We start from the raw sequence: 25,343 nt of genomic DNA, 5'->3' as shown, positions 1-25,343 counted from the left end.
GCAGTCAGCCTTCCCACAAGTTTCCAAGAGGAACAGCTGGGGCTTTCCACTGGACCTTCAGAGGAAGACTACACCCTTCTACAGGATCACTGCTCCAACAGAACCACATCTGCCACTCCAGGAGGACTGCGGCCACTCCAATTTGGACTGCTACCAACATGCTGGCCAAAGGGGTGTCAGGTTGTATTCTGACTCTATCAGTGGGTTTTCTTTTGTATTATTGCATGTGTTTTGTTTCTTTTCCCTTTTCCTAATAAATTGTATTTCTGACTTGGAGTCTCTCACTGGTTTTGCTTTCAAACCAGAACACCGTACCGTACAATGTCATGTTCAATCAGCTCAATTGTCAGCAATAAAGATTGAAATAAAGGAAGAAGAAGGCTTCCAAGGTGGTTATTGTTCAGAGACCAGGTGGGCCTCTGTCTGGCTGTGGGGGATAGTGTATGATTACCTTTCTTTTTTTTCCTGGAGTTTTCCCCCCCTTTTTTCTTCACCTATTAATCTCCACTCACCAATTTTCTTACTTTGGTTTTTCCTTTTTTTATCCCACATCTTGCTGGAAGTAACAAGGACAAGCAAGCATTTCTGTAGGCGCTTGGCTGCTGGCTGAGTTCAACCCACCACACTTCTCCATCCTGAAAATGTATTTATATGTTGTCTGTCAAGTCTGAGACATCTTCCATCTGACAGTAGCAGAGAATAACTGCAGGGCAGTTCTTGGAGAAAGCATCACCTCTCCCTTTGCAGCCATACCATCCACCATGTGCCACTCACCCCAGCCAGAAGAAAGGCTCCCTGCAGGCTGTCCTTGCCTTGCAGTTCACGTCACCCACCACAGGGAGACAGCTGCAATACATCTCTGGAAAAGAAACTGGCCCAAAATGTCAGGCTGAGGCATTTGTAGGGAAACTGTGACACACCACTGTGCAGAGATGTGGCTGCTTTGGACTTGCCCTTTCCAGAAGCAATGAGTTTGGTTGCTGTGGATGAAAGCCCACAAGCAACTTTTCCCTCTGGCCAGCTCATGGGTCTAGGGAATGGCCTTGGACTGGGTTGGGAGGGGCTGCGTTGGCCAGAGCACTGCTGCCCTCAGTGCAGAAGGCGGCAACATGGAATGTCTGATATGCTGCGGACAGGAAAAGAGTCTCACACTAAAGGTAACTCTACACTTCTGGGGACATAGATTTTTCCCTGTTTGTTCTATAGCTTTCCTGGATGAAGCTGAGAATTTCACTTGAACTGTGCTTTACTTACATTGGTACCCCATAATGTGTGAACTTCATTGTGTGGGGACTTAATCTGCAATCTAGACTGGAAAAATACCTGGACCTGAATCAGTAAGTGCCTTAAAAGTACACAGTGCTAAACACCTTCCCAGCCTGAGATTGGCTTCCACTTCTGACCTTGACTGCTGTGCTCCATGGCCCTATGTTTCAAACAGGGCTCACAATACCTCACTTCCTATGGGGATGTTGCAAAGGACCATGAAGAACAGCAGAGGGTACTCTAGAGGAAATCAGAAATTCAGACTCTTGGAAGCAGATAAACTCAGGAAACACAAATGCAGGAGATCAGAAATGCTCTAGCAGTGAGCAGTAGTGATACCTGAAGTGCTGTTGGATGTGTGCACTCAATAAGACAAGGTCCATGGACTGGAAACTCAACTTCACAGGATTATGTATGAGCATGAAGAGACCAAATGAAGACTGAAGATGTATTTTTATTTTGGGCACTTCTTAGTTCTGCATGGGTAACTGCACTCACGTAAGTGTCTCTTAGAACAGTCTATTCTGTGTAAATTACTTAAAAATTTTTGGCAATATCCAGACTTCCCTTCCCCTGTGGAAGGATTTTGTAATTAAAATCTCCAATACTTGTTAGGGCACCAGCAGAATTCTCTATCCAGCCAGTCAACTGTTCATTCTCTCCAAACATGGGAATTTATATCCGCTGGATGCCTTCCCTTCCAGCAGCTGGCATAAGCAAGTCCTGGCCAGGAGCAGGTCCCTCCCAACACCAGGTGTGCTCCAGGAGGACATGATCTCCATGCACCATTGGGTCCTTGGTGACTGCCCTGGGATGTCATCCACAAATGTATCCATGCTCCATGGGTACCTGAAGGTGATAAGAACTTACAGGATATGTTTAAATGACTGACTGTTGAGAAAACAGACCAGTCTCAAAGTGCCCACTTACATGTGGGACCTTGCACCTATAGATAGAACTTTGAATGTGAGCCCTGGAAGTGCTCTAATCACTGGTGTCGGGCCTGGACTGGTGGGATTTGGCCCAAACCCCAGCTGGGAAGTTTCCCAATGGGCTGAGATGAGTGGTTTCCTATCAGCAGTTTTCTGAAAGTTCCTCAGATGCTTCTGTGGCGTTGCCCAGACCCCTGTCAGTCTGTGGGGCAGCACCCTGCAGCCTAAGGCCCAGCACTTAAAAAAATGCAGATGCTCCCACCCAGCACAGAGTGGCATCAGTGAAAGCACCAGATTCATTTACTGATGTAACGACTGAAAAGAGCTGCCACAGGGAGGGGACGAGAGAAGGCCAGAGCCTTTGGCGGGGGCAGAACTGTGAGCTCTCTGTGAGCCAGATAAGTGTGTTCAACAATGAAATGAGGAGAGGAGAAAAGAAAAATAAACAGAAAGAAAAAGAAAGAAAAAGGGAGGGAGGAAGGGAGGGAGGGAGGGAGGGAAAAGTAGATTTGCTGTGTATTGTAAAATGCAGGCGAACCCAGTGGGAAGAAATGATGATGTCCAACTTCAGTTCAGAAGGCTGAATGGTTTCTTTATTATAACTATGCTATAATACATTAATATACTATATAAAGGAAGATACTAAAACTACACATCTACTTGTTCTAACTACCATATCTAACTCACAACTCGTGACCCTGTTCTCCAGAGTCCAGACATAGGTGGATTGGATTGGCCATCAGGCTCAAACAATCCTCACCAGAATCCAATCAAGCAATCACCCCAGGTAAACAATTCTCCAAACACATTCCATAAGAGAAAAACAAGGAGCAGAAATAGAAATTGTTTTCTCTTTCTTTCTCTCTGTGCACCTCTATGAAAAATCCTGAGAGAGAGAGAGACGTGCTTGTCACAGCTGTGTACTAAAGCAGACCGGCTGGATGGCAGAAGAACTTCATTAGCTACATGTTCCCAGGGTCTTGGACTATGGAGTCTCTGCTAACAGTTTCCGTGTTTTGCAAGATTATTAAAAAAAGAAAAGGAAAACAAGGTTCTAGCTATGTGAGACAAAACAAACTAAATATGAGGATTCTCGGCCATCTGGAGGATTATTATTATTTACTGTGGGAACAGCTTACATATTTGGAGGCCCTCCCTATGTAAGCTCATGGGAGCAGCTTTGTGGGGCTCACTGGAGGGCAGGACAAGTGCCTGGCCATCGATGGGGGCTGCCCCACTTGGTGCAGCTGCTGCCTGCAGTTATTAGGATGTGAAATACAGTTCTGAGGTCAGCTGCTGGCTCAGCACTAAGCAGCTTTCAGTAATTATATATGAGCATAAAGCTGGTGCCCCTAGATCAAACACTGAGAAGTTTACACAGTCACTGTCCACTCTAATTTCCACCAGGAGGGTGCTCTTGCTCTCGCAGGGTTGCAGGTTTTTGAGGTTTCCTGCAATTTTCTTATCTCCTTAGCAACCAGGTTTATTTATTTTTCTATTTATTCCCAGGACTGAGAACTCTGCCACATGCTTCTCTGTGTTCTGAGTAACCCTAAACACTGAAGAGCCAGGAATAACTCCTTTGCTGCAGTCAGTGCTTGATACAGGCACTTCTTTCATCTACTGAGTGAAATAATCAAAGACAAGAGAAAACACTGAGCCAGGTAGCTGGTGGCAGAGTGGAAGCAATATCTGAAAGACTATCACAACTCCAGACATCAATGGGTATTTCAAAAAGCACACTGTGCTGTGAGTGTCTGCCCACAGCCACCAAGGATGCCCACCATCCCCTACCCACAGACTGCCAGATGCCACCAGCCAGGGCTCTGACATTGCTTTAGGGACAAGAAATTATATTTAGCATTGGCTCAACTTTTTCAAAAACTAGATCCAGAGAAAGACTGAAGTAGTCTGCAACAGGCAGGACATCAGCCCCTTATTCCACTTGTCCTGAAAAGTTGTTGACACTCATGCCTACAAAGTGCTCAAAATTAGGTATTACACATGCCCAGAGCTGTTATTATCACAGAAAATACTTCCCATGAAAGCTCATTTGTGCTTTTTTTAAGCAGTCTGGATGTTGAAAGGTAGTAGAAAACCTGGTGTTTGTAATCTCTGCAACATGAAAAAGGCTGGGTTCACTCTCAGTTTCTAGTGAGACTATCCTACCTACCATATGGTGGACCAGGTTGAATCTGTTCTGCTTTGCTGAGGCAAAAGCTGTGGCTGAGGCTTGGGTCCAGGCACTCTCCTCAGTCGCTTCTGTCCCTTTTCACATGAAGGGAGTCACCAGAACAAACGCTGGACCAGCTGCAGCACTTTTCTCTTGGGCACAAAAGCACCTGTGTGTTGGAGCCACAGAGGGTTTCAGCACACCCCAAGCAGTGTCCACCTCCCTCTTTAGTATCCTGGCTGCAGGACGCCTAACCTGGTGCTGCCAGCAGCTGGGCTGAGAAAAGCAGCCTCCTACTGCCCCCACTTCCCCTCCAATACCTACACTGCATCCAGTTAGCCACACACTGGAGCAAAGGTAAGGATGGAAAAGGAGTAAATTGTTTTCATCCCTATCAGATGGAGGTAATAGTAAGTTTTTCTTAGATATCAATTCCCAAATGCTAGCATATCTGTACAACATGGAAGTTTTACCCTTACCCTGAATGCTATTATATTAACGGAAAACTTCAGTTTGCAGTTCCTCATTCCAAAAAATCTGTACCTCAGTAAAAGCTTACAGGAAGAAGACTTTGCAGAAGTAATGCAGAACACAGTGGCTACTTTCATGGGGCTCTGCTGTGGGTCTTTATTGTCTTTAAAATTGAAAAGTATGTTGCTCTGCAGAAGAAAACTTAAGTGTTCAGAGAGGACATCAACTTCCACTACTGCCTCCTGGAAGACTGTGGCAAGGCAGAGTGGAACTTCCATGTTCCCATTCTGCTGCATTTACACTGATGTTCAGCAGAGAACACCAAGCATGGTGACTCTCCTGTTTTAAAGGGGGTTTAAATACTGGAATTGTCAGCAAAAGGGCAAGTTAGTCTCTCCAAACCCCCACTCCAGCCAAAGCCTTCATGTAGCTTCTGTAATACCAACAAGCCTTTGGGAACTAGTTTTTCTTGGAAAAATAAGTTAATGCACCAAGTCAGCTGGTAACTTTGCAAGGTGCTGTCTGAGATAAGGGCTCACATGAACTATTTCTCTGCTACATAAGTACTACATTTTTTTAAAGCCAAGTTTTAAGGTACTTCAGGCATTCTGACATTTAGTAACTACATTAACTAGTATATGGAAGAAAGATTAATATTTATTAACTTGAAGTATCATATTTTATTCAAGTGATATCATAATACATTATGCATCTGCCAGTTATGATCCATTTTATTTGGTTCCAAAACCTAAGCAGTAAGTAAGTAAGACAGTTTATCTAGTTAAACTGAAAAAACAGCATTCCACACAGCCAGTACTAAAGATGTCAACCGTATAATAATTCCAGCATTATATTGTTATGGCTTTCCAGAAAGTCATGAAGTTTAACAAATTAGAACACATCAAGAGCCATTTTCCAAAGATTTATTGAAGTAGCGACAGGTTGCTCATACTGTGCTGGAAAAAGCAGTTTTATTGAATTCAGATACTTAAAAACAGTATTGCAGCACAAGATATTGCTATTTGTAAACTAGACTCCATTGTAAACTCTAATCCTTCAGGGAGAGTCAGTTTGCAAGATCTAAGACCTATTTCCTAGCATAATCATCTTGCGCTCATGGAAAAACTGCAGAAAGGCACTTGAAAGCTGTTTCTTCCTTTAAGACATGGACTTTTTCAATCTTGCTGGTAAGAATTTCTCCTTTAGTAAGTATGCATCTTCACTTCAGCTTTACTCCAAGTCATCATGATGCTGGGAAGTTTCATTAATAACCTAATGAAAAACAGAAACACTTGCATTAAGTTTTAGTAGGAAGATTTTTGTGGGTTTTTTAAGAGCTAGAATTGGAACATCCACTTCCAAAATGTAAACAAGTGGGCATCAGCTCTCACAAGAAATTCTAGTTTGTAAATAGCATACAAAAACCATTCAAATTTTATTTACTTACACCAACAACAGCATCTTATCCTAAGTGAGTAAAGTATCTCTGTTTACTGTCACGTGTTTTCCTAAGGAAATCTATCGAGAATTTGCTAACTCAGCTGAACTTAAATAATCAATACACAGGTAACAGTCACCAACTTAAAGTTTTACTATCAGATGAATTTTGGTTTTCTTTTCCAGAGAAACCCATTTGCTATACCTGTATGTTCACACAGCTTGGAATGCCAGTTGCTGTTCTACTCAATACTTACTACCATATACAAGCTGCAGTAAGCAGTAGGCAAACTTAAGAATTTAAAGGTTACCAGCTGTGATAGAAATAAAATTAAAGTTACCACCAACCTGTCCATCTCTAGTTTCGACGGTCTTAATTAGAAGTGTTCTCTTTGAGTGAGTGTCAACCATTGGCTGAGACTCAATGTTGGTTTCTGCAGAAGAAGATTATTATTACCAATAGTCTAGATGAAGTGCCTCCTCAAAGAAATGAGGTGTATCAAATTTTAGTGTCTACTTTCAGAATCCCAATTTAGTATACAAAGAAGTCTCCTGCTCTGAATAAGCCAGGTCTTCTATATTTTTATCTGTGCCCCTTAAAGCACTTTCAGCAGGTATCCAAACTAATTATTTGCTATGTACCAATATTCAAAAATGTGTCCAGGAACATAAGAGCTGCTACCATCCAAGGTTAAGTAGTTGCATCCAAGAAGAGTATTCACAACAACTGCACTTATACAAGTTCGAAAACCAGCATAAAAGGAATTATCCAGAGTCCTCATGCTAATGACAGAGCAACTGCCTAAACTAAAATAGCAGAAACAGCTTACCTCTCAGGTTCAAAGCAGCAAAGGTTGGAATAGGCATGTTAATCCTGAAGGAAAAAAGAAATTGATAAAATCAGATATGGGTATGAAGTATCTTCTAGTAATTTCTGGCTTTAGAAAAATGTTTACATGTGATTACCTGCTCTCTTCACCCTCCAGCAGTTTTCTGTAGGTGGCAATTTCAATATCAAGAGCCATCTTTACATTCAGCAGGTCCTGGTACTCGCGAAGATGGCGAGCCATTTCTTCCTTCATGTTCTGAATCTCATCCTGCAGACGTCCAATAGTGTCTTGGTAGTTAGCAGCTTCAACAGCAAAATTCTCCTCCATTTCACGCATTTGGCGCTCCAGGGACTCATTCTGGAAGAGAACAGTGAAATCAAGCACTGCTGCAGTTCACTGGCTCTTCCCCACCCTCGAGACCCTCAACATTTTAAAGAAGGAAAGTTGTGTTACATTAGCATCCTTTCTGAAAATGCCCAGATATGTCCCAAATTTGTCATCTCCTTAACTTCCCTTTGCAAATTCAAGGAGAGATATTCTGCAGCATGATCTGAGGTGTGCCACATATTTGTTGTACCAGGTGGCAAAGCCATCCTTTACAGTAAGCCCAACATATGCAGTTCCAAGTCAGCATTCAGGCAGTCCTTGGTAGAGGAGATTTGCAGGTGTGCTAAACACTGTTACATCCATTTCAAGCCTGTCTTTAAAGCAGTCATGTTTTAGCAACAGCAAAATTCGCACCTTTCACTGCTCCTTATATATACTTAATGTATACAGCTTAAGTAAGACTGATTCAGTGTATCAATCTAGGTAGTGGACTGTTGTGCATGCACACAAATTGAGCCCACGGCATCCTTTTCAAAAAGTATTAATATACTGCTGAATTACATGGCAGATTACCTGCATTCACATCCAAATGAACAATTAAACTGCAGTGCAGTGCTTAAAGCTGCAATGAAGAATAACAACTGCTGTCTTCTACTTACGCTTCCCTTAAGAGCATCGACTTCGCAGGTGAGAGACTGGATCTGTCTGCGGTACTCATTGGCTTCCTGCTTGGCCTGGCGCAGGGCATCGTTGTTCCTGTTAGCAGCTTCAGAGAGATCTGCAAACTGGAAAACCCCAGTCTGGTTAGCATAATACTTCAACAGAAACGGTGAAGCAGACCTTCTGTGGACACAGCAGTTGAGGACAACTGAAGGTATTACAAGGGTTAGCACCTGAAATGCTTAAATATTAGTATTACTCTTTAAGTGCCTCTCTATTTCTATATATTATATTAGAATTCATAGCTAACTTTCATACTTGTTTTCCTGCCCTGTACATTTCCCATCTTTTCACCATTTTTTCACTAATTTCTCCAGTACTTCATCCAACATCTGCTTTCACGTACAAGCACAGGAAAGACTCCCAAGTGTGCAGCCATTACTTTGCTGCTGCAGTTATGGCATGAAATGTTTTCAGTTGTACCCTTCCCAGGCTAAGATTTAAAGTAAGACTCTGTGTCATGGTTATGTTCATGTCCATTAGAGAGACAGAGGTGCTGCAGCAAAGTTTAATTTAAACTAATTAAACAGAATTTGTTCCAATGCTTGATGCATTTTACTTACTTTGGACTTGTACCACTCTTCAGCTTCCTGAAGATTCTTAGCAGCAACACTTTCATACTGTTGGCGAACATCACGCAGGGCAGCAGTAAGATCAGGCTTAGAAACATCCATATCAATTTGGATGTGCTGTTCCTGGAGCTGGGCCTGCAATTCTCGGATTTCCTTAGAGACAAGCAGACACTCAACATTATTGCACAAAAGCACTCAGATCATACACAGGTGGGGACTCTGGGACAGAACCAGCAAAGAGCTTCCTTGCTAGACAGTCTGTATCTAAACACAGACCCCATCTCTCAGCTTACCTCATCATGAAGTTTCTTCAAGAACACAATCTCCTCTTGCAGGGACTCAACTTTGCGCTCAAGATCAAGACGTGCCAGAGAGGCATTGTCAACATCCTGACCAAAGAGAAGAACAATTCATAAGCTTACAAAACTGATATAGAGAAGTCTCTTACAGCAAGTTCAGCAGCATACAGACTGATGCTACATCTGAGCTTTTTGGCAAGACAATAGGAAATCAAAAGCTGTAAAAAACCTTTTTGCCACCTCCTACCTTAGCCTTAAACCTTAGATATGCAGCTTTATTGTGAATTTGAAAACCATACCACATATGTTAATTATATCTTTGCCGACTTGCTGCTAAGCATGATCAAGAGCACACAGATCATAGCAGGTGTAAATCCTTCAAGTACTTGAGTTAGAAGTCTGCAATAAGTGCTTCTAGCTTGACTACACTGACAAAGAGTTGCACTTTGCAAACTTCCACTCTTTTCAGTGGGGTTAAAAGTGCAACACATGTGCTGTCAGGCCTATCATTGGGCTTAACTTATGGACTCCTTGGTGAACAAGCACAGAGTCCCTTAGGCCCACAGACCACACTTCTGAAGTATACTTGTAAAGCTGGTGAGGTATGTATAAGAACTGCAGTATTCACAACGCAGGTCAACATATCTCCCTTGAGAAAAAGAAGGTGTGAGCATAAACGCAAACTGAGCTACTCATCATTGCCTACACCCTCGCAGTTGCTGGCAAAGGCTCCACCTTTTGCTGGACAGAGATAGTCTTAATCAACAGCAAAAATTCATTTAGAGCATAACAGAAGACACGTCATGAATGTTATAAGGGAACAACTTGAATTAGTTCAAAAACATAAAACTAAACATTGATTGGCAACTTCTTACATTTTGAATGTGTAAGGCATTTAGTTTGCAAAGTGGAAGATTGTTCCTTTCACACTAGTTACATACACAGCCACATGCTTGCGCTCACAGGGTATTAACATATCAGGTTCTCACAGCTTACTCTAAAGCTATTTTGGATTGCCCAAAGCATAAGCATTCCTAATCAGCAGCTCTCTTTATTATGTCATCTTTCAAATAAGGAGTGTTTTCTTTAGACTCCTAGGAAGCCTTTCCTTGGATCACTCCTACTCTGGGGGTAAGGTCCTTGCTCCAGAAGAATTATTCTGTTTACTTTATCCAGCAAAATACCTCTTTCACGCATCATTCCATAACTTTTCTATCAATTCCAGTTTTACACTCACAGTTCATATCAGCTCTGTTTTTCAGTTCAGGGAAAGAATTTCCTAATTAATTTGTTCTCCTCCCCCCAAAACCCCTCATGATCATTCTGGCAGAAAATTACATGGCTATGACCCAACATGTTTACATAACTGGCCAGACATCCAAAGATTTTCTAGAGGATTTTGCAGAAATCTTCACCCTGAAGGCCACTTTTTTTTTAAATAACAACTGAATAGCTACAGGATTTTGGGACCCTATAGTAAATTGAAAGCAATTTAAACTGAAGACACAATATGTGGTATGTACTTTACCATATGCTATCATTTATGTATTTCCTATCACTAAGATTCAGTGTTTCAGTAGTTCCCAGATGTGTGGAGAACCATGTAAATGAATTGGCTACTTGTAGTCTGAACAAACAAGTACAAGTCATAGATACACACAGTTGGAGTACACGCTGATTTTATCCTAGGAGATTCTTCAATGCAAGCCACACACTTTGCAGGGTTGAGCATCCATGTTTACTTTAGACAAACCTCATGTTAGCCAGGACCTGACCTGTTAGGCTTGTCACAGGTTCAGGATCTATTCCTTGCTGCTACACTAGCTGGCAAAGCTGCAGTAACTTTCTCACTATGATGCTTGTCCGGCCCCAGAGGAAAGTCCTCACTGAACTTTCACAAATACTTTATGCAGCACATCCCGCAGCACAAAATACTGAAGTACACAACTGCTCCATCAAGTAAAAAGTAAAGCTCCATCAAGTAAGAAGTATCTTTGATGATACATCAGAACAGCAAAACACCTGCTGAAGTGATCCAAATCTATCCAACTATACAACTTTCCAGTGGAAAAATATAATAGAAAGCTGTGCATTGTTTTAAAATACAAAGTTCAGCAGGATATTTCAGCTTCAGTGTTTTGTGAATTTAATTTCACTTTCAGAAGAACAAAACGTGCACTGAAACAGATTTAGGTTTCAAAACCTACATGTTAACTCCATCCTTACCAGTAGGGAAAAAATTAGGTATGACTGATGTTCAAATCAAGCACACCAGCATGCACCAGTTATGTCATGAGTGCATTTAGTGTAGAGTTTCCATAGACAATGATTTGCATTTCTTATGCAAAAGCTACAGCTTATGAGGTTAAATGGATCCAGTTCTGACTGTCCTTCACGCACACATCTGCTGGAGGCTGAGCTCCTGAGTGACCCCTTTCCAAAGGCAGGGAAGAGCTGGATAATGAGTGTGGGGTATTCACACCAAGCCAAGCTCACGTTAAAGCCCAGAGCCTTCATAAAATTCAACTGGATTGAAATACAGACATGCCTAAAGTGCACCAATTAAATATGAAAAATCATGTAAAAGCCAACCTTAAGTCAATTGATCCTTCAACTAAATTCAGCAATAAACCAGAGTAGATGAGGCTCTCTAAAACTTAAGTTCAATGCTCCTTCATAGAACTTCACACTACATTAAATTGTCTTAGCATTGAAAAAAAACCCTAAAAACCCCAGAAACTTAAATTAAGGCAGTATCTCAGACTGTTGTTTAAAACTTCTGTCCCCAGAATGCCAGTGGAGACTGAATTCCCAAGCTCTGAATGGGAGTAGGTGTTTCAGTTTCTCCACGCTATCTCTTGAACACACCTGCTCTCCTTCAAGGACTGTAAATATACTGCAGTCAAAAGCATTTCCCAGGGAAACACTAACAATCAAGTACTGATTTCCTGAACAGTGACTTCTGTTAATGCCTATGAAGAGCTCTGGGACAAAGTCAGCCTGTACCCAGCTGCCTGGTGATAAGGGCAGTCACTTCCAGTCTGAAAGAATGCTAGCAATGCTGTTTTACACCAGGAGTTTTAGGGAAGAGACCTTGTTTTGAGAAGGCACATTCCTAAATATCTTAGTCCAAACAAGGCTTAATCTAAGTTGAAAGCTGGTTTTGCACAAGTGAAAACTTGAGCTTAATAATTTTAGAACACTGTTTGCACAGTTTTTTCTGGTTGTCACGTAGATTAACTTTAACTGGATAACATCACAGCATCCTACAAAGACTAAACTCTAACACAACTTGTTTCCTAGGTTAGCATCTTTGTTTTACAGAGGATTAAATTCCACGTTCTTAATGGACACCCAGAGGAGGCAAGCTCAATCCTGTGACCTCGCCCCAAGGAACATATTGTCTACTTCTTGTCAGCAGACAACACCCACATGAAAAACCTTAAATTTGAAACTGTTGCCCAGTAATGCACTGACCAGTGATTCATCAAAAAGGAGTTCTGTTTTCTACAAAAATTGGCCCATAACAGACACATTTCCCGAGAAATATTCCCGCACCATTACACATTTAGTAAGAATGCAGCCCACTGCACCCTCCCCTCCAACACAAAGGGATCTATTATTTCAATCTGCTGCCACCACACTTGCCATAATGCCTGTATCTGCATTCCACGGTGAATCCCATAGAAACCATTAATACCCTTCAGCCAAGCGAGCAGATGGCCCCCTTTCACTTTTATTGGATCGGAAAGTGATTCCACGTTGGGATGTTTTTTGTAAAACGGGCTAGACTTGGATAAAGCAGAACAATAGTTTACCTCCCCTCCCCTCAGAGTGCAGCATCCCCCTAAAGAAAACACGGAGGGCTTGCGTGAGAACTGACGGAACCTCTTTGTGCAAGGAAACCAAACTCCGGCACTCCCACCCTCCGCCCCAAGCACAGCCACCACCGCCTCAGGCCCCTCCCTCCTCCACGACCGCTAACCTGTCTGAAGGACTGCAGGGTATTCTCTGCCTCCTCCCTCTGAAGCATCTCCTCTTGCAACCTAGAAGGGGCAAGACGGCGGTGAAGAGGGAGCGGGGGTCCCCTAAATCCCCCCGGCCAGCCTCCCGCCCGCCCGGTGCCGCTCGGGATGCTCAGGGGCTGCCTCCGCGCCAAGGGACAGAGCAGCGGGGAGGCAGCGGGAGGCGGCGGCAGCCCGAACCCGCCTTCCCCAGGCACACTCACTTCTCCCGCAGCCGCATGATGTCGTCGGCGAGGTTGTCCCGCTCCACTTCCACTCGTGCCTTGTCGTTGGTGAGCTGGTCCACCTGTCGCCGCAGCTCCCGCATCTCCTCCTCGTAGAGGTCGCCCAGGCGGGACGTGCCCTTGCCCTTGAGCTGCTCCAGCTCGGCCAGCAAGATCTTGTTCTGCTGCTCCAGAAAGCGCACCTTGTCGATGTAGTTGGCGAAGCGGTCATTAAGCTCCTGCAGCTCAACCTTCTCGTTGGTGCGGTTCGCCTTGAACTCCGTGTTGATGGCGTCGGCCAGGGAGAAGTCCACGGAGTCGTGGAGCCGCATGGGCGGCATGCTGCTCCGCAGCCGCACCGACGTCGTCTTGCTGGCGTACACGCCGCCGGGCGAGGCGGACACGTACCGGGCGCTGCTGGGCCGCAGGGCGCTGCCCAGCGAGTACCGGCTGCTGGACGTGATGTACCGGGTGCCGGTGCTGGGGCGGCTGCCCCCGCCGAACATGCGCCGGTACGAGGAGTTTTTCGTGCTGATGCTCATAGCGACGGCGGTGCGGGCTTTGTAATCCGGGAGCGGAGCGGAGCAACCAGGGTGTGCGGCGAAGAAGGGCGGTGGCTGCGGCCAGGGCCCCTTCTTATGGGCGCCGCGAACCCGCCCCGCCGGGCCCGCCCCGCTCCGCCCCGCCCGCGGGGAAGGGGCGGCGGCCGCGGACACAAAGGCGGCGAGCGGGGCGGCTCGGCCGGCGGGGCGCGGAGCGGAGCGTGGGCGGCAGCTTGTGCTGTGGCTGAGTCCCTGGAGGCTGGCAGGTTTCCGCCGGGGCTGCGGGACGTGGCAGGGCGGTGTCCCACACAGGGGATGCGGGGAACCCCGGCACGGCGCGCCCGGGGAGGACGCGGTGACAGCGGCGGCATCTTCGGCGTCGCGGAAATGGGCGCTGGGTTTCCCCCTCTCATCTTGTTGTCCCCCTCCAGAGTGAGCGTGGTGCCTGCAAGAGGGGTTGGCACAGGCCTGGCAAAATACTCCGAATAACCTATTAAAACCCCTCTATAAGTATGATGTATATTTATCTAGATATCTTTCTAATAACTTTCCTTTCCTTTTGAGCTTTCTGAAACAGTAAGATCAGGGAAAAATTATGCTAATTGTTAGAAAGGGCTGCCAAGTGTTCAAAATAAACAACCAGAAAAATAATGTATGTGTTTTCTTTAGCTGCCTCCCATGATAGCAATCTTAGCTCCTATGATTAAGACATGAACTTTACAGGTTAAATATGTTTTCCTTCTAGCTGGGTAAGCAGTTACATGCCTAAGGCTTAATTCTGCTGTTTTTGTAACAATGATCCCAGGAATAATTTAGTTTTATTTTTTTGTGTGTGTGGACAGTACATTATTGAAATTGCTGCATTCAGGATCTTGCTCCTGGGAAATAACTAGGATAGTAGCAGACTTGATTTTAACAAAGGTTTGTTTCTCCACTGTTGTACCCAACAGACTTTGCTATTCATTTTGGTAGGTATATGGTCAGAGTCTTAGGAGAGCACCCGGCAAAATGATAATTTTTCATTAAATATGATCTGCAAATACATGTGTAAAATAAAAGGCTAGACAAAAATCCCAGTGTTTTCAGAGCAATTTTGCTATCAAAATGGGACTACCAGCAATGGAAAAGAGTAATGTAGGTAGTACAGGGCAATAACAATGGCATAAAAGTTAACAGAGAAAAACTTTGAGTAGCAGCAGATGGTTTCAGCATGAATGCAGAGATTACTTAAGGAAGATGACAAAATCTCTGCCATGTAGATAACTTTAACTTGAGTGGCCAAAGCACGACTCACATTCTGAAATTCTACACTGATGCATCAGGTAAGGGACATCTTTTTTCTCTCTGCCACGGGAAGTGTGTGATTCATTGCAGACATTATTGGTAATGTATTGCTTCAGCACTTAGGGGATGCAAAACTACCATTGACTTTTGATTCTTTTTAGCTTGCTGTCCTGCAGGAAGAAATATCTTCACTGGAAGTTCTGAAAAACCTGAACATGAACAGTGGGTAGAGAAAAAGGTAATCTTCACACCCCAATTCACAGTAGTTAATTATTGTGCTTCAGGTAATGTGCTTTACAAGGAACAATGTGAACCTATGTATTTTATTAAAGATCTTGGTTTTTTGAAGGAAATTCTGCTTTGCTTTCATTCTGTTGGCAACCAGAAGTACGGGAATTCAGTTTGTATCTAAATGTAAGTCCTTGAGGTTTTAATTTCTTTTGTTCACTGAAGCTTAGTCAAGCAAAGGAAGCTGACAAGGTTGAGCTACTGAAATGCTTGCAGTGTAAGTCCTGGGCTACAGCTCATTCCATTCACCCACTGAATAAGAGGCAGAGGTCACACAGCATTCCTGAGCTAAGGGTTCCCAAAGCCCAGCCTGGACGCTGTTGTGCTGCCCAGCCCTCTCAGAGCTCTATTTAAGCCATCAAGTTTGAGCTGTAAGCCTTTGAGAGCCCTGGCACAGAAGTACATACTTGTAGGCAAAAAGCAAAACAGCACATAACCAACAATCACATGGATTAAAGATGCTGTACTCAGAAATACTGATAGCTTTGGTAGACTGTTGTTTTTTAAAGGTGTACTGGTGACCCATCTATTTTTCCTAACAGAGCACAATTTATACTTCGCAAAACCTTCAATGGCACACATATGCAAGAATCATCCTCATTCAGAAAATGTTTTGCCTCTAAAATCCAAGGTATTTGTTTTAGTAAATATGACCCACCCAATTCATGTTCCAAGTGTAATTTCCATATGTTTATGTCGCTGATGCATATGTGCTCTTGGCCACCTGCCTCATTTCTGTGTCTTACTATGAAATGTTCAGATATTGTTGGCTGTTGGGACTACAGTAAACCTTTAAGTGCTTTTGCTGGTTGGCACTTACACAGATGTACAAATGGAAGAAGCTGTAAGTTTCTTGTAAGCTGTAATAAATTTAACGCACATTTGCATTACAAACTCCCAAGGGGATTAAAACACGTCCCCTTGAAATGCAAAAAGATCTCTACTGTCCTTCTCAGAAGAGACTCTGTCTCAGAGTAGCCATAAACATCACTGAGAGTGTACTTTGAGTGGAAATGAAATCACAGTAATGTCTAGTTTCATGGGAAATGCTATGGGACTCTCAGAGGCAGTAGCTGATGGAGATCTTGACCACTTCTGACATGAGGAACAGACAGCTAAGAGCATCACTCAGCACCACGTTGGGGATTATTCATAAACTACTGCCTGTCTTCTGTGCTGTTTACTGCAATGCCTTCCCTTGCAATTCCAGTGCACAGTCATGCAGCTGCCTGGTCAACCCAAAGCATCACCTCTACAGAATTAGATCAGAACTAAGCCAATGGCACTCTTGAAAAATCAAACAGGTATTTTTATCACAAGAGTTTCAGTTCACACTGAAATTTTCTTTTATGCCTTTTTTTGCAGGCTTTTTTTCCCCCCACATAATTATGTATTGGTTTACTGCCAAGAATGAAATAAGGAATCAAGTCCTAGAAATTTAGCAAAAAGGCACCTCTACTGTGTGTAACATTCATTAATGGGGAAAGTGGATATGCATAGAGAGAAGGTATGGGTGTCTGAAAGGCTTTATACTGCATATCAGTTGTACTAAAAATTAAAAAGTCCATATAACAGAATTTCTACTGTTTCCTAGCAAAAATATCTGTTGGTCTGAAAACATCACTGGAAAGACTGGCATTCACTTATTTTTATTTTTTTTTAAATTTACCATTTAATTTGAACAGTAAGAAATGAGAACAATTTAGTCCAAATATTGAATGTGCTGTCCAGTTACATAAATCTTGACTAAACAGATGTGAATGCTTTTCTTAATCAGATTTATGCCCTTTTCCTAAAGTTTCTGCTTCCAGGAGGTGTAGAAAGACACATAAATATTAAATACTCATGAAAAAACATCCTGCCATGCAAATACAATAGTTTTTGTGTCAGTACCATACAGCATCCTTAAGCCCAGGCATGCATGGGGCTGTAGAGGCATTCCTTCACGCATCCCCTGCACCATGGCCTTTAAACAAACTCTGGGCAATAAGGACACATTTTAACATGAGGAAATAAAAGACCCTTAACACCCTACAGACAATTGAACAGGAGGAATACTCTGTACTGCTCAGCCAGAATAAGTGCTGTGGCCTATCACTTGAGTGACTGCTGTGGCTTTCACTGTCTAAGAACACCTTCAACCTGGCCTAAAAACATGAAGACTGCTATGATTTTTGAAAACAGAAAGGTCCCTGTTAAAAAAAAAAAAACAAAAAAAAAAAAAAAACAAAAAAGGGATCCTGGCTCTAATCTTCAGCAGGGATAAGTCCCCCCTTTAGCTGAGAGCCAAGTGTAAGGAGGAGCCCCCAAGAAAGGCCAGTGCATCCAGGGAAGTGATGTTTTTTCTGAGCCCTGATAACCCATCTCTCTGCATTCTGACAAGGAGAAGCTGATTTGGATTTCTGAATATCACCAGGCGGCAGAACATCTAAATGTTCCAGCATTGAATTCTCTCCTTGTGAGTAACCTCCTTGACTAATTTTTGTCTTGATAAAGATACTGGCAAATTCTTTTATGAAATTTATTTTTAAAATTATGTTGCCTATTGCCATTGCCAGTGTTGCAAAGCATATCAAATTAATATGACTAGCTGCTGATTTTTGCAAGTAAATGACTAAGCTTTATACTCAAAACTAACCAAGTCTGTCTAAAATATTCTATTTTAATGTATATGAACTATATGAAACTGGCAGGGGTTTCATCATTAAGGAAGTGATTTGAAGATGAGTCAAGCCACCCATCGCACAATTTTCACTTCCAAAGAATTATTATTGCCATGCATTAGGTGCCTCTCTACTATGGTTTATAATTGCCAGAATAGGAAGCTTTCTGTATCCAAATATGACATTTCTGTACCAAATCAGGTGCTCATTTTCAAAGCCACTACAGTCCTGTGTCCTGAGGTTGTCTCAAACAACACGCACACCTCTAGGAATGAGAAGAGAAGTTTTTAAGCTCTATCACAAGTATAGTAATTTATATAATCCACCCCTTAAAAAAAATTAAGAATGACACCCTGTCTCATTTCATTTAACAGCACTTACTGCTGAATGGCAGCAATACAGTTAGCAATGACTGAGACATACAGAATGAGGTTTTCCAAACTGAGGTTTGGCATGGTTTAAGGCTCAATGCTCAACCTGAAACTCTTTAAGCAGAACCAATTTGCAGAATACACAAAGTCTCTCAGTCTTGATTTTGGGTGCCCCAAAATAGATAATTTGAAATTTTATCTCTCCACATCCTTGTTTCATGGAATTTGTATATTGTCAAAGACCAAGAAATTTTTCAGGGATCATGACAGGTACTTTATAAGGACCATTTAACTTAAATATCAGATAAAATATTTGAATTAAGCAGCTCAAGTTTTCAGGAGAATCTATGCAAAATGCATAGTGTGTGTAGCTTCTTTCTGTCCTTTTCTTTCTGTCCACTGCTGACCATTTTAGCCTTGCTCAGCACTAGGTTGCAATTCCTGCAGCAAACTGTTGATCCAGGTAGAAGTCAACAATGTGGATGAACAGTTACTTGTCACATTACAATGGGAAGCCCTGTCTTGGTTCACTGTTTCAAATTTTGAGGTTGCCAACTTTTTCAAGAATGAGTCATCCATCCATCCATCCATCCATCCACCCATCCACCCATCCATCCATCTTCTCTTTGGGAAAATCTGAAAGAAGTGATTCTTGAATGCCATTAATGAACCCTGTCAGTTAAACATTTACTACTTCTTTTTGGCCAAGCTTTTTCAACTTTAAGTGCTTAAAGAGCTCCTTTAGCCAAAAACCAATTTAATCTGAGTAGTAATTTCATTCTTTTATCTCCCCCAGTTCCATCACTTACACAAAGCATAAATAGCACAATGTTTTCTTGCCATGATATACCGGGAAATGATGATATTTCTGAGGAAGAGGCAGGACACAGCAATGGAATCATTAATTGCGTGCAGCAATTGTTCCATTCTTCCTTTGAGATGCCCAGGACAAGCAGAACAGTACTAGCTCCTTGAAGGCCAAGTTTTTAGTGGATTCCTCAGTCCAAGTTCTTGTGCCAAATTGTTGGTTCCAGTGAGACTCATAAACTGAGCATACATTGTGTTAGCCATTCTGGGATTAATTGGCTCCTTTCAAAGGGAAGAGGTGGTGCTGCACACACCCCAAAGCTGAGAAGACTAAGTTTTTACATGCCAGCTCTATGCCTAATTTTCAAGCATAAATATACTCTGTCCAGTTGGGATTAAGGAGGGAAGATGATCCAGATTTAAGATGCATAATATATTGTGGGCCATAAGGAATTGAGTGGAAAATTAGTTAAATACAGAAGAGATCATGCATACGGCTGGAGAAGGAAGAGAGCAAATGTCTGGAAGAATAGAGGTGTCCATACCTTTTCAGGTGCAACAGTGTCCTGTTTCCCAATACAAAGACAATTCACTGCCTACCTGAAATTTTCCTTAGGAATTTGGTCTTGTATATCGTCCAATACACATACTAGGTGGGAGAAAGCATGCGTAGGATGACAGAAAGAAGGACCTGACAGCTATTCAGGAGCTTTGTAGATGTTTCAGTTTTGCTAACTCAGACTTTTGCCAGTGTTTGTAGCTGTTTATTTGACATGGATCAGGCATTTTTATAAACTCCTGACAGAATTTACCAGGCCTACCATATAAGTCCAGCACATCAGGATGAAAGAACATACAGGTCAGATGTCAGGATATTTCAGAGGGAGAGGCATGATTTTCCCTGAATATGGTAATGCCACTGACCTGCAGTTGTATTCTGAAAACCATCAAGTTCTGTCTTATCAAGAGGAATCTTGAGAGCTATCTCACAGATGAAGGACACAATACTTTTGTACTACAATAGTATAGATGATGCCTGGACTGCCAATGACAATGTGAATTAGTCACAGTTTAGGTTAATTAATTACTTGCGTTTAATATTGTTAGGTTTTGAACAACAGTGTCCTATACTGTTGGAGATGAGTGCTACATCTGATGTGGCACCAAAACTGTGATAAAATCAAGCTCAGGGACTTCATCTGACACGCAGGGTTCCCAATGGACAATTCCAACAATCTCCCATTGTATTTTTCTGGTGAATTATGTGAAAGATATTTGCTGGAGTTTTAAGTAAGCCCAACTCCCTACTGCTAAATTTTGACACTACTAGTCTGTTCTGGCATCTGTATTGTGCAAGAAGATTTCTTCAGAAAGAACTATTTTAGGCTTTCTTGGCCCTTTTAGGCTAGGCTTTTTGGTGCTTCTCTCTCCTAGCTGTTTTGGCAAAAATAACATATTAATTTCATAGTCCTTTTTCTAAAAAAAGTTTGTTTCAACTTTAGAAAAATCTAAAGCTTTTGTCCTTAGTTGAGGCAAAGGGGAAAGAGGAAGGGGCCCCAAAAGCAGCCAAAAATGACACGGTTACATTTTTCCTAGATTTTTTTCACAATAACTTTTCAATTTATCCTTTATTTCAGTTTATCCTTATAAAATCTCACATCTTCTCCAACTCTGTTTTTTATTATAAACTGTTTTCCAAGAGACCTTTGGGCAGATGTTATATTGGTGTGTTTGACAGATATCTGTAAACATTTACAATGCCAGAAAGAGAATATTTTAAGTACAGTAATTTTTGCAATTGCAATCCATTACTGATATCAAATAGTTTTATATTAGCTTTAAAGTAACTCATTTGCAAATGCTAGCAATAGAACCAGGGTGGAAGACATCTCTGTGCTGCCTAGGCACCAAGTGCTCCGCTTCTTGGGCAGATTTTACAGTACTCACTGTACACAATTTTGGTTTAATCTAATCTGAAGGTCACTCGGCAGGGCCACAGTTACAGCTCTGCTATGGCTGCATTAAAGGTTTTCTTTCCCTCTGAAGAAAATACCCTTCTGGTGAAATCCTACCACCATGGCAGATCTCATTTCCTGTGCTACCTAATGCTACTCCTAGTCAGAGATTAAACTCAACACATGGACTGAACAAAAAAAAAAAAACAAAAATAAAAAAAACCCACAAAAAAACCCACAACAGTTTAGGCAGGGGCTGATCTCCTTAAAAGACAAAACTGCAGTGTACAAAAGCTGTAGGTGATACTAGATGGCCGTGTGTTCAGAAGGTGTGACAACAATGACATACACTACAAGTCTTTCAGTTTGCACAGTATAAGTTGTGCAAATCATACAGGGATACTGGAAGTGAAAATTCTTGCCTTAAGCAAGAAGTTAAGAGGCATATCTAGGCTCACTGTCTGCACTTTCTTTTTTTCCCTCATCTCCCCTCCCCTCCCTTTGAGAGAGCAGCAGGCACCACATCATTTCCTCCTGCCCTTGCAAGCGAGCCGGGATCTCCCACGCCATTACCTCATCCTGATCCCCCTTTAACAACTGAACTGATCCCCCTTTAACAAATGCCTGGCTCCGTGCCTGCTGTCACCCTTCAAAGGTCTGAGTCAAAACGCATTCATTGCACCAGCAATCTTTTGCCCCTTTTGCAGGGGCCTTAAAGAGCTCTGAGTCGCTTCTGTTCAATCCAGTGACTATATAATTTTCTATGTATTTATTTTTGGCAAGCACTGTAATGTGTTAGTTCAAGAAAGCCAATAACATAATGTTAATATATGCTTCTCATCCAGCCCGGGTAACCACTGCAGGCCAAATGTAACCAACAAGCCAAATTTATTTAGATTTAAATGTATTTAAGCCAGAAAAGTAAAGATTTAATTAGAGAAGCAATATCTTTTTATTCCTTATTCCTGACAGAGTATACACCTAGCCCCAAAACCTGAAAATAAAATCCTGAAATGGAGCTATTAATATATTTGAAAAGCAAAAGGTTAAAAATGTTTGTGTCTGATCACTCTTCCGAATAATTTCAGCTACATAAATTTCCCTGGTATAGAGTTCTTAGAAAATGCATTGACAGAGGCTGACAAGCCTGATTTGATGTGGTTTTCATTTCTAGTCTTGCAGATGCGTGGCATTATAAATGAAAATCATAGACTTCCTCAGCCATACAGGCGCAGCCCAGCTGGCTTCCTGGAAGCACCGCCTCTGTGGTTGACAGCTACTTTTACCGAGCAGCACTTCAGCAGAAATCAACTCTGATAAATACCCTTCTGAAACATAACATCCGATAAAGATAGGCTTTGATAAACTGCAAAAGGTTTTCAGTTTTATGAGTAACCTACTGGGCCAATGGTTATGGAAACAATAATTGATGCCATATGCTCTCAGTGATTTTTTTTCAATTCACTGGTTGCATTGCAAGGGTATGACATGCCTCACATTCTTTCCTGGCCACAGTGATTTCTGTCCCAGAATATGAGCTTCCCTCCCAGACAGCAGAGATGTTTGTATACTCTTCCTGATCCTCACTTGGGTATTTAGTAGGTTATATCAGACCTTTGGAGAGAAGAAGCATTTTTTGTTGTTCAGCCATCAACATTGATATTTGCTTTTACAAAGTTTTGGCTGACCACCGTGAAGGCATTTTTAAACATCCGGTGCACGAGCAGAGGGAGGTTTTCTCTGCTCTCTCTCCATTTTTTGAGTATAGAGGAAATGCTCACAAACATTTCCCAGCTTCAAGTCCACTACCTTTCATCACGCAGCCTTACGCTGAGGGGTTACATTCATGGCCTCGACAAAACCTAGTGACAGGCACTGCAGACCGGCAGCCTCCTGCCACAGCTGGGGGTGAGCCCTGCTGGCTCTGCTCTGCTGCAAAGGGGAGGGCAGGGACGAGACTTACATGTAACTGCTTATGGAGTTTTGTGTGCATTTTTTGAATTATAGAAACAGAGCAGTGAAAATCTTTTCTTCTCGCTTTGAGGACAAGATTACATGGTCCATTCATATTTTGTAATTTTGCTTTTCAGTTGCCAAGTACAATGCAGAGTCTTAAGGAAGGGGGCATTTTCTGTGATGTTCTTGTGCAGCATTGCTAATTGTAACGTTTTTAACAATTCTGAAGCATTTTAAGAAGCGAAAATATTGCAGTGGTTTCATGTTCCTCTAACCACATGTAGCTGTTTCACTGGATGTTTGTTGATTACCAAGGCAACAATTTCAGACCTAGCATGATTATCTGTATCATACCACTCATCAGAGATGTGGGCAAACTCCAGAAACTTCTGCATTGAGGAAACGATGCTAGTTGGTAGGAGGCAGGAGTTTTCAAAGCTGTCTCAGTGAAAATGCTTATATCACATGCTTATGTCAACAACTTTAAAAATATCATTAAAATATAAGTTTGCCTAAAATAGATTTTACTATAAATATATTAGAGTCAAGAAAATAGCTGTTTCATCAATGCATTATCATAGTTCTGTAGATGTGCCCATTTAGAATAAATTAACATCATTTTAGAAAAGCCTTTCATTTGTTATTTAAAGCCAACTACATTGTGGAGCCATAATTGATACATGAAACAGCCCATACTTGTGTCCTAAAAAATGCAGCGTCCAGAGTTGGACTTTGGACTTCAACTCTGCTATTAATCTCCTCTGTTAACAAAATGTAATGTTCATGGAGTTTTACAGGAATCCTATCCATCCTATATGCATGGAGAAGAGTAAAATGGAGCTGTCACAATACCCAAATTTCAGTAAGTCAGAGAGATCCAACTGGGAAATTTTGCAGACATGTGGCTGCTTTGGGGTCACAAGACAAAGTGTGAGCAACATTTAGCTCGCCCCATGGCAATGGCAGCACATGTTAGCAAGATTTTCTGAGTGAAGTATGAACAATTGCTTTCACAGGGCTCACCCACTCTCTGCCGTCATTCCAGGTTTTCCTGTGAGAAGCATGATATGAGTGGCCATGGATCTCAGCACTTCTGAGCCATTGCTCCTGTCTGAAATAAGCAGCATGCCTTAAATGCTATTATCTAAGTTTGGATCAAGAAAGTATAGTTGTTATTATTATGTTGACTTTACATTTTTAAAGTGAAGAACACTACAAGTGACTGCTTCCAGATTCCCTGTTTTCATTTTGGTTCTTTTTGCAGCTGTCAATTATGACAACCAGGTTAGGGCAGCCATACAGAATTATAAAAGTGACTGCTGCCAGTTGTTTAAAAATGAACACTAGGGAAGTTTCGGTGCTTCCCATTCTTTACAAGAGGAAGCCAATAAAATCCCAATCTAGTTTATTAATTTTTTTGTTGCCGGAGCGGAGGCATGTTGATCATATTCTCCAGTTTACTACACTGGAAGAGGAAGTAGGTGGAGGATTTCCCCTGAGCTGGGAATGTTCTACTGCCACCAACCAGTACAGCAGAGACATCTCTGCTGCTTTTTCCATATGACTCCACTTTTCTTATGTATGAATGGCAAAAATACCTTGGAGTCAAAGAAGAAGGAAAAACAGGTCTCACCCCTGTCTTCCTGTCTGATATTAATCACTGCAAGTACTGGGCAGCTCCAAATAAATCAACTGTTTCTGGCTGACTACAGCTCTCACTCATCACAGTATCTAGCATTGCTGAGATCTGTAGGCTATGGGAATAATAAGACAAGAAACTCAAATTCATTCATTGGCTTTACTGATTTCAATAGTCTAAAAGTTGCTTTTTTCTTTATTTTCACCTTTCATCTATATTTAGAAGGGGTTCTATTAAAGTGTATCTTTTTAGCTGATAACAACTTTGTTCTTTGTAACCCATCTTCATCATCTTGAGCAATTTTCTTCAGGGCTTTCAGCATCTTTGTCCCATGACTCTTTCTCCAGCAAGCACATTTCTAGTTTTGTTGCACCATGTGATTCCATTTTCTCAGTTCTCCATCAACCACCAATGCAGGAAACCTGCATGCAGCTGGTTGCAATGCCTGCTGCTCTCCTCTGGTGTCTCAGCTGCTGCACTTCCTTTCAAGTGATGTAGACTAGATATAGACTTGAATTTCTTGTTTTAGTCACCTTCTATGGCTGACAAATAAAGCAGCAGCCCCAGACACTGATAATGAAGA

At 42.1% G+C, this 25,343-nt stretch overlaps 1 protein-coding gene and 1 long non-coding RNA gene across 2 annotated transcripts; one reads left to right on the top strand and one right to left on the bottom strand.

Moving 5' to 3' along the window:
- The first annotated feature begins 3,200 nt into the window (after positions 1 to 3,200).
- LOC137486769 (uncharacterized) lies at positions 3,201 to 7,425 on the top strand. The gene is made up of 2 exons (XR_011005792.1): positions 3,201 to 4,582; positions 4,653 to 7,425. It is a non-coding gene; the product is annotated as an uncharacterized lncRNA (long non-coding RNA).
- VIM (vimentin) lies at positions 5,750 to 13,874 on the bottom strand. Its single transcript, XM_068212220.1, has 9 exons — positions 13,256 to 13,874; positions 13,013 to 13,073; positions 9,022 to 9,117; positions 8,720 to 8,881; positions 8,096 to 8,221; positions 7,246 to 7,466; positions 7,110 to 7,153; positions 6,628 to 6,713; positions 5,750 to 6,114 (listed from the first exon to the last, which is right to left on the bottom strand). The coding sequence occupies exons 1-9, from the start codon at positions 13,795 to 13,797 to the stop codon at positions 6,073 to 6,075; spliced, it is 1,380 nt and encodes a 459-aa protein (XP_068068321.1). The 5' UTR covers positions 13,798 to 13,874; the 3' UTR covers positions 5,750 to 6,072.
- Between the last annotated feature and the right edge of the window lie 11,469 nt (positions 13,875 to 25,343).

The sequence above is a fragment of the Anomalospiza imberbis genome, chromosome 1 (assembly GCF_031753505.1).
Source record: "Anomalospiza imberbis isolate Cuckoo-Finch-1a 21T00152 chromosome 1, ASM3175350v1, whole genome shotgun sequence".
NCBI lineage: Eukaryota > Metazoa > Chordata > Aves > Passeriformes > Viduidae > Anomalospiza > Anomalospiza imberbis.
Note: the sequence above shows the minus strand (reverse complement) of the source record. Positions and strands in the feature narration are given on the sequence as shown.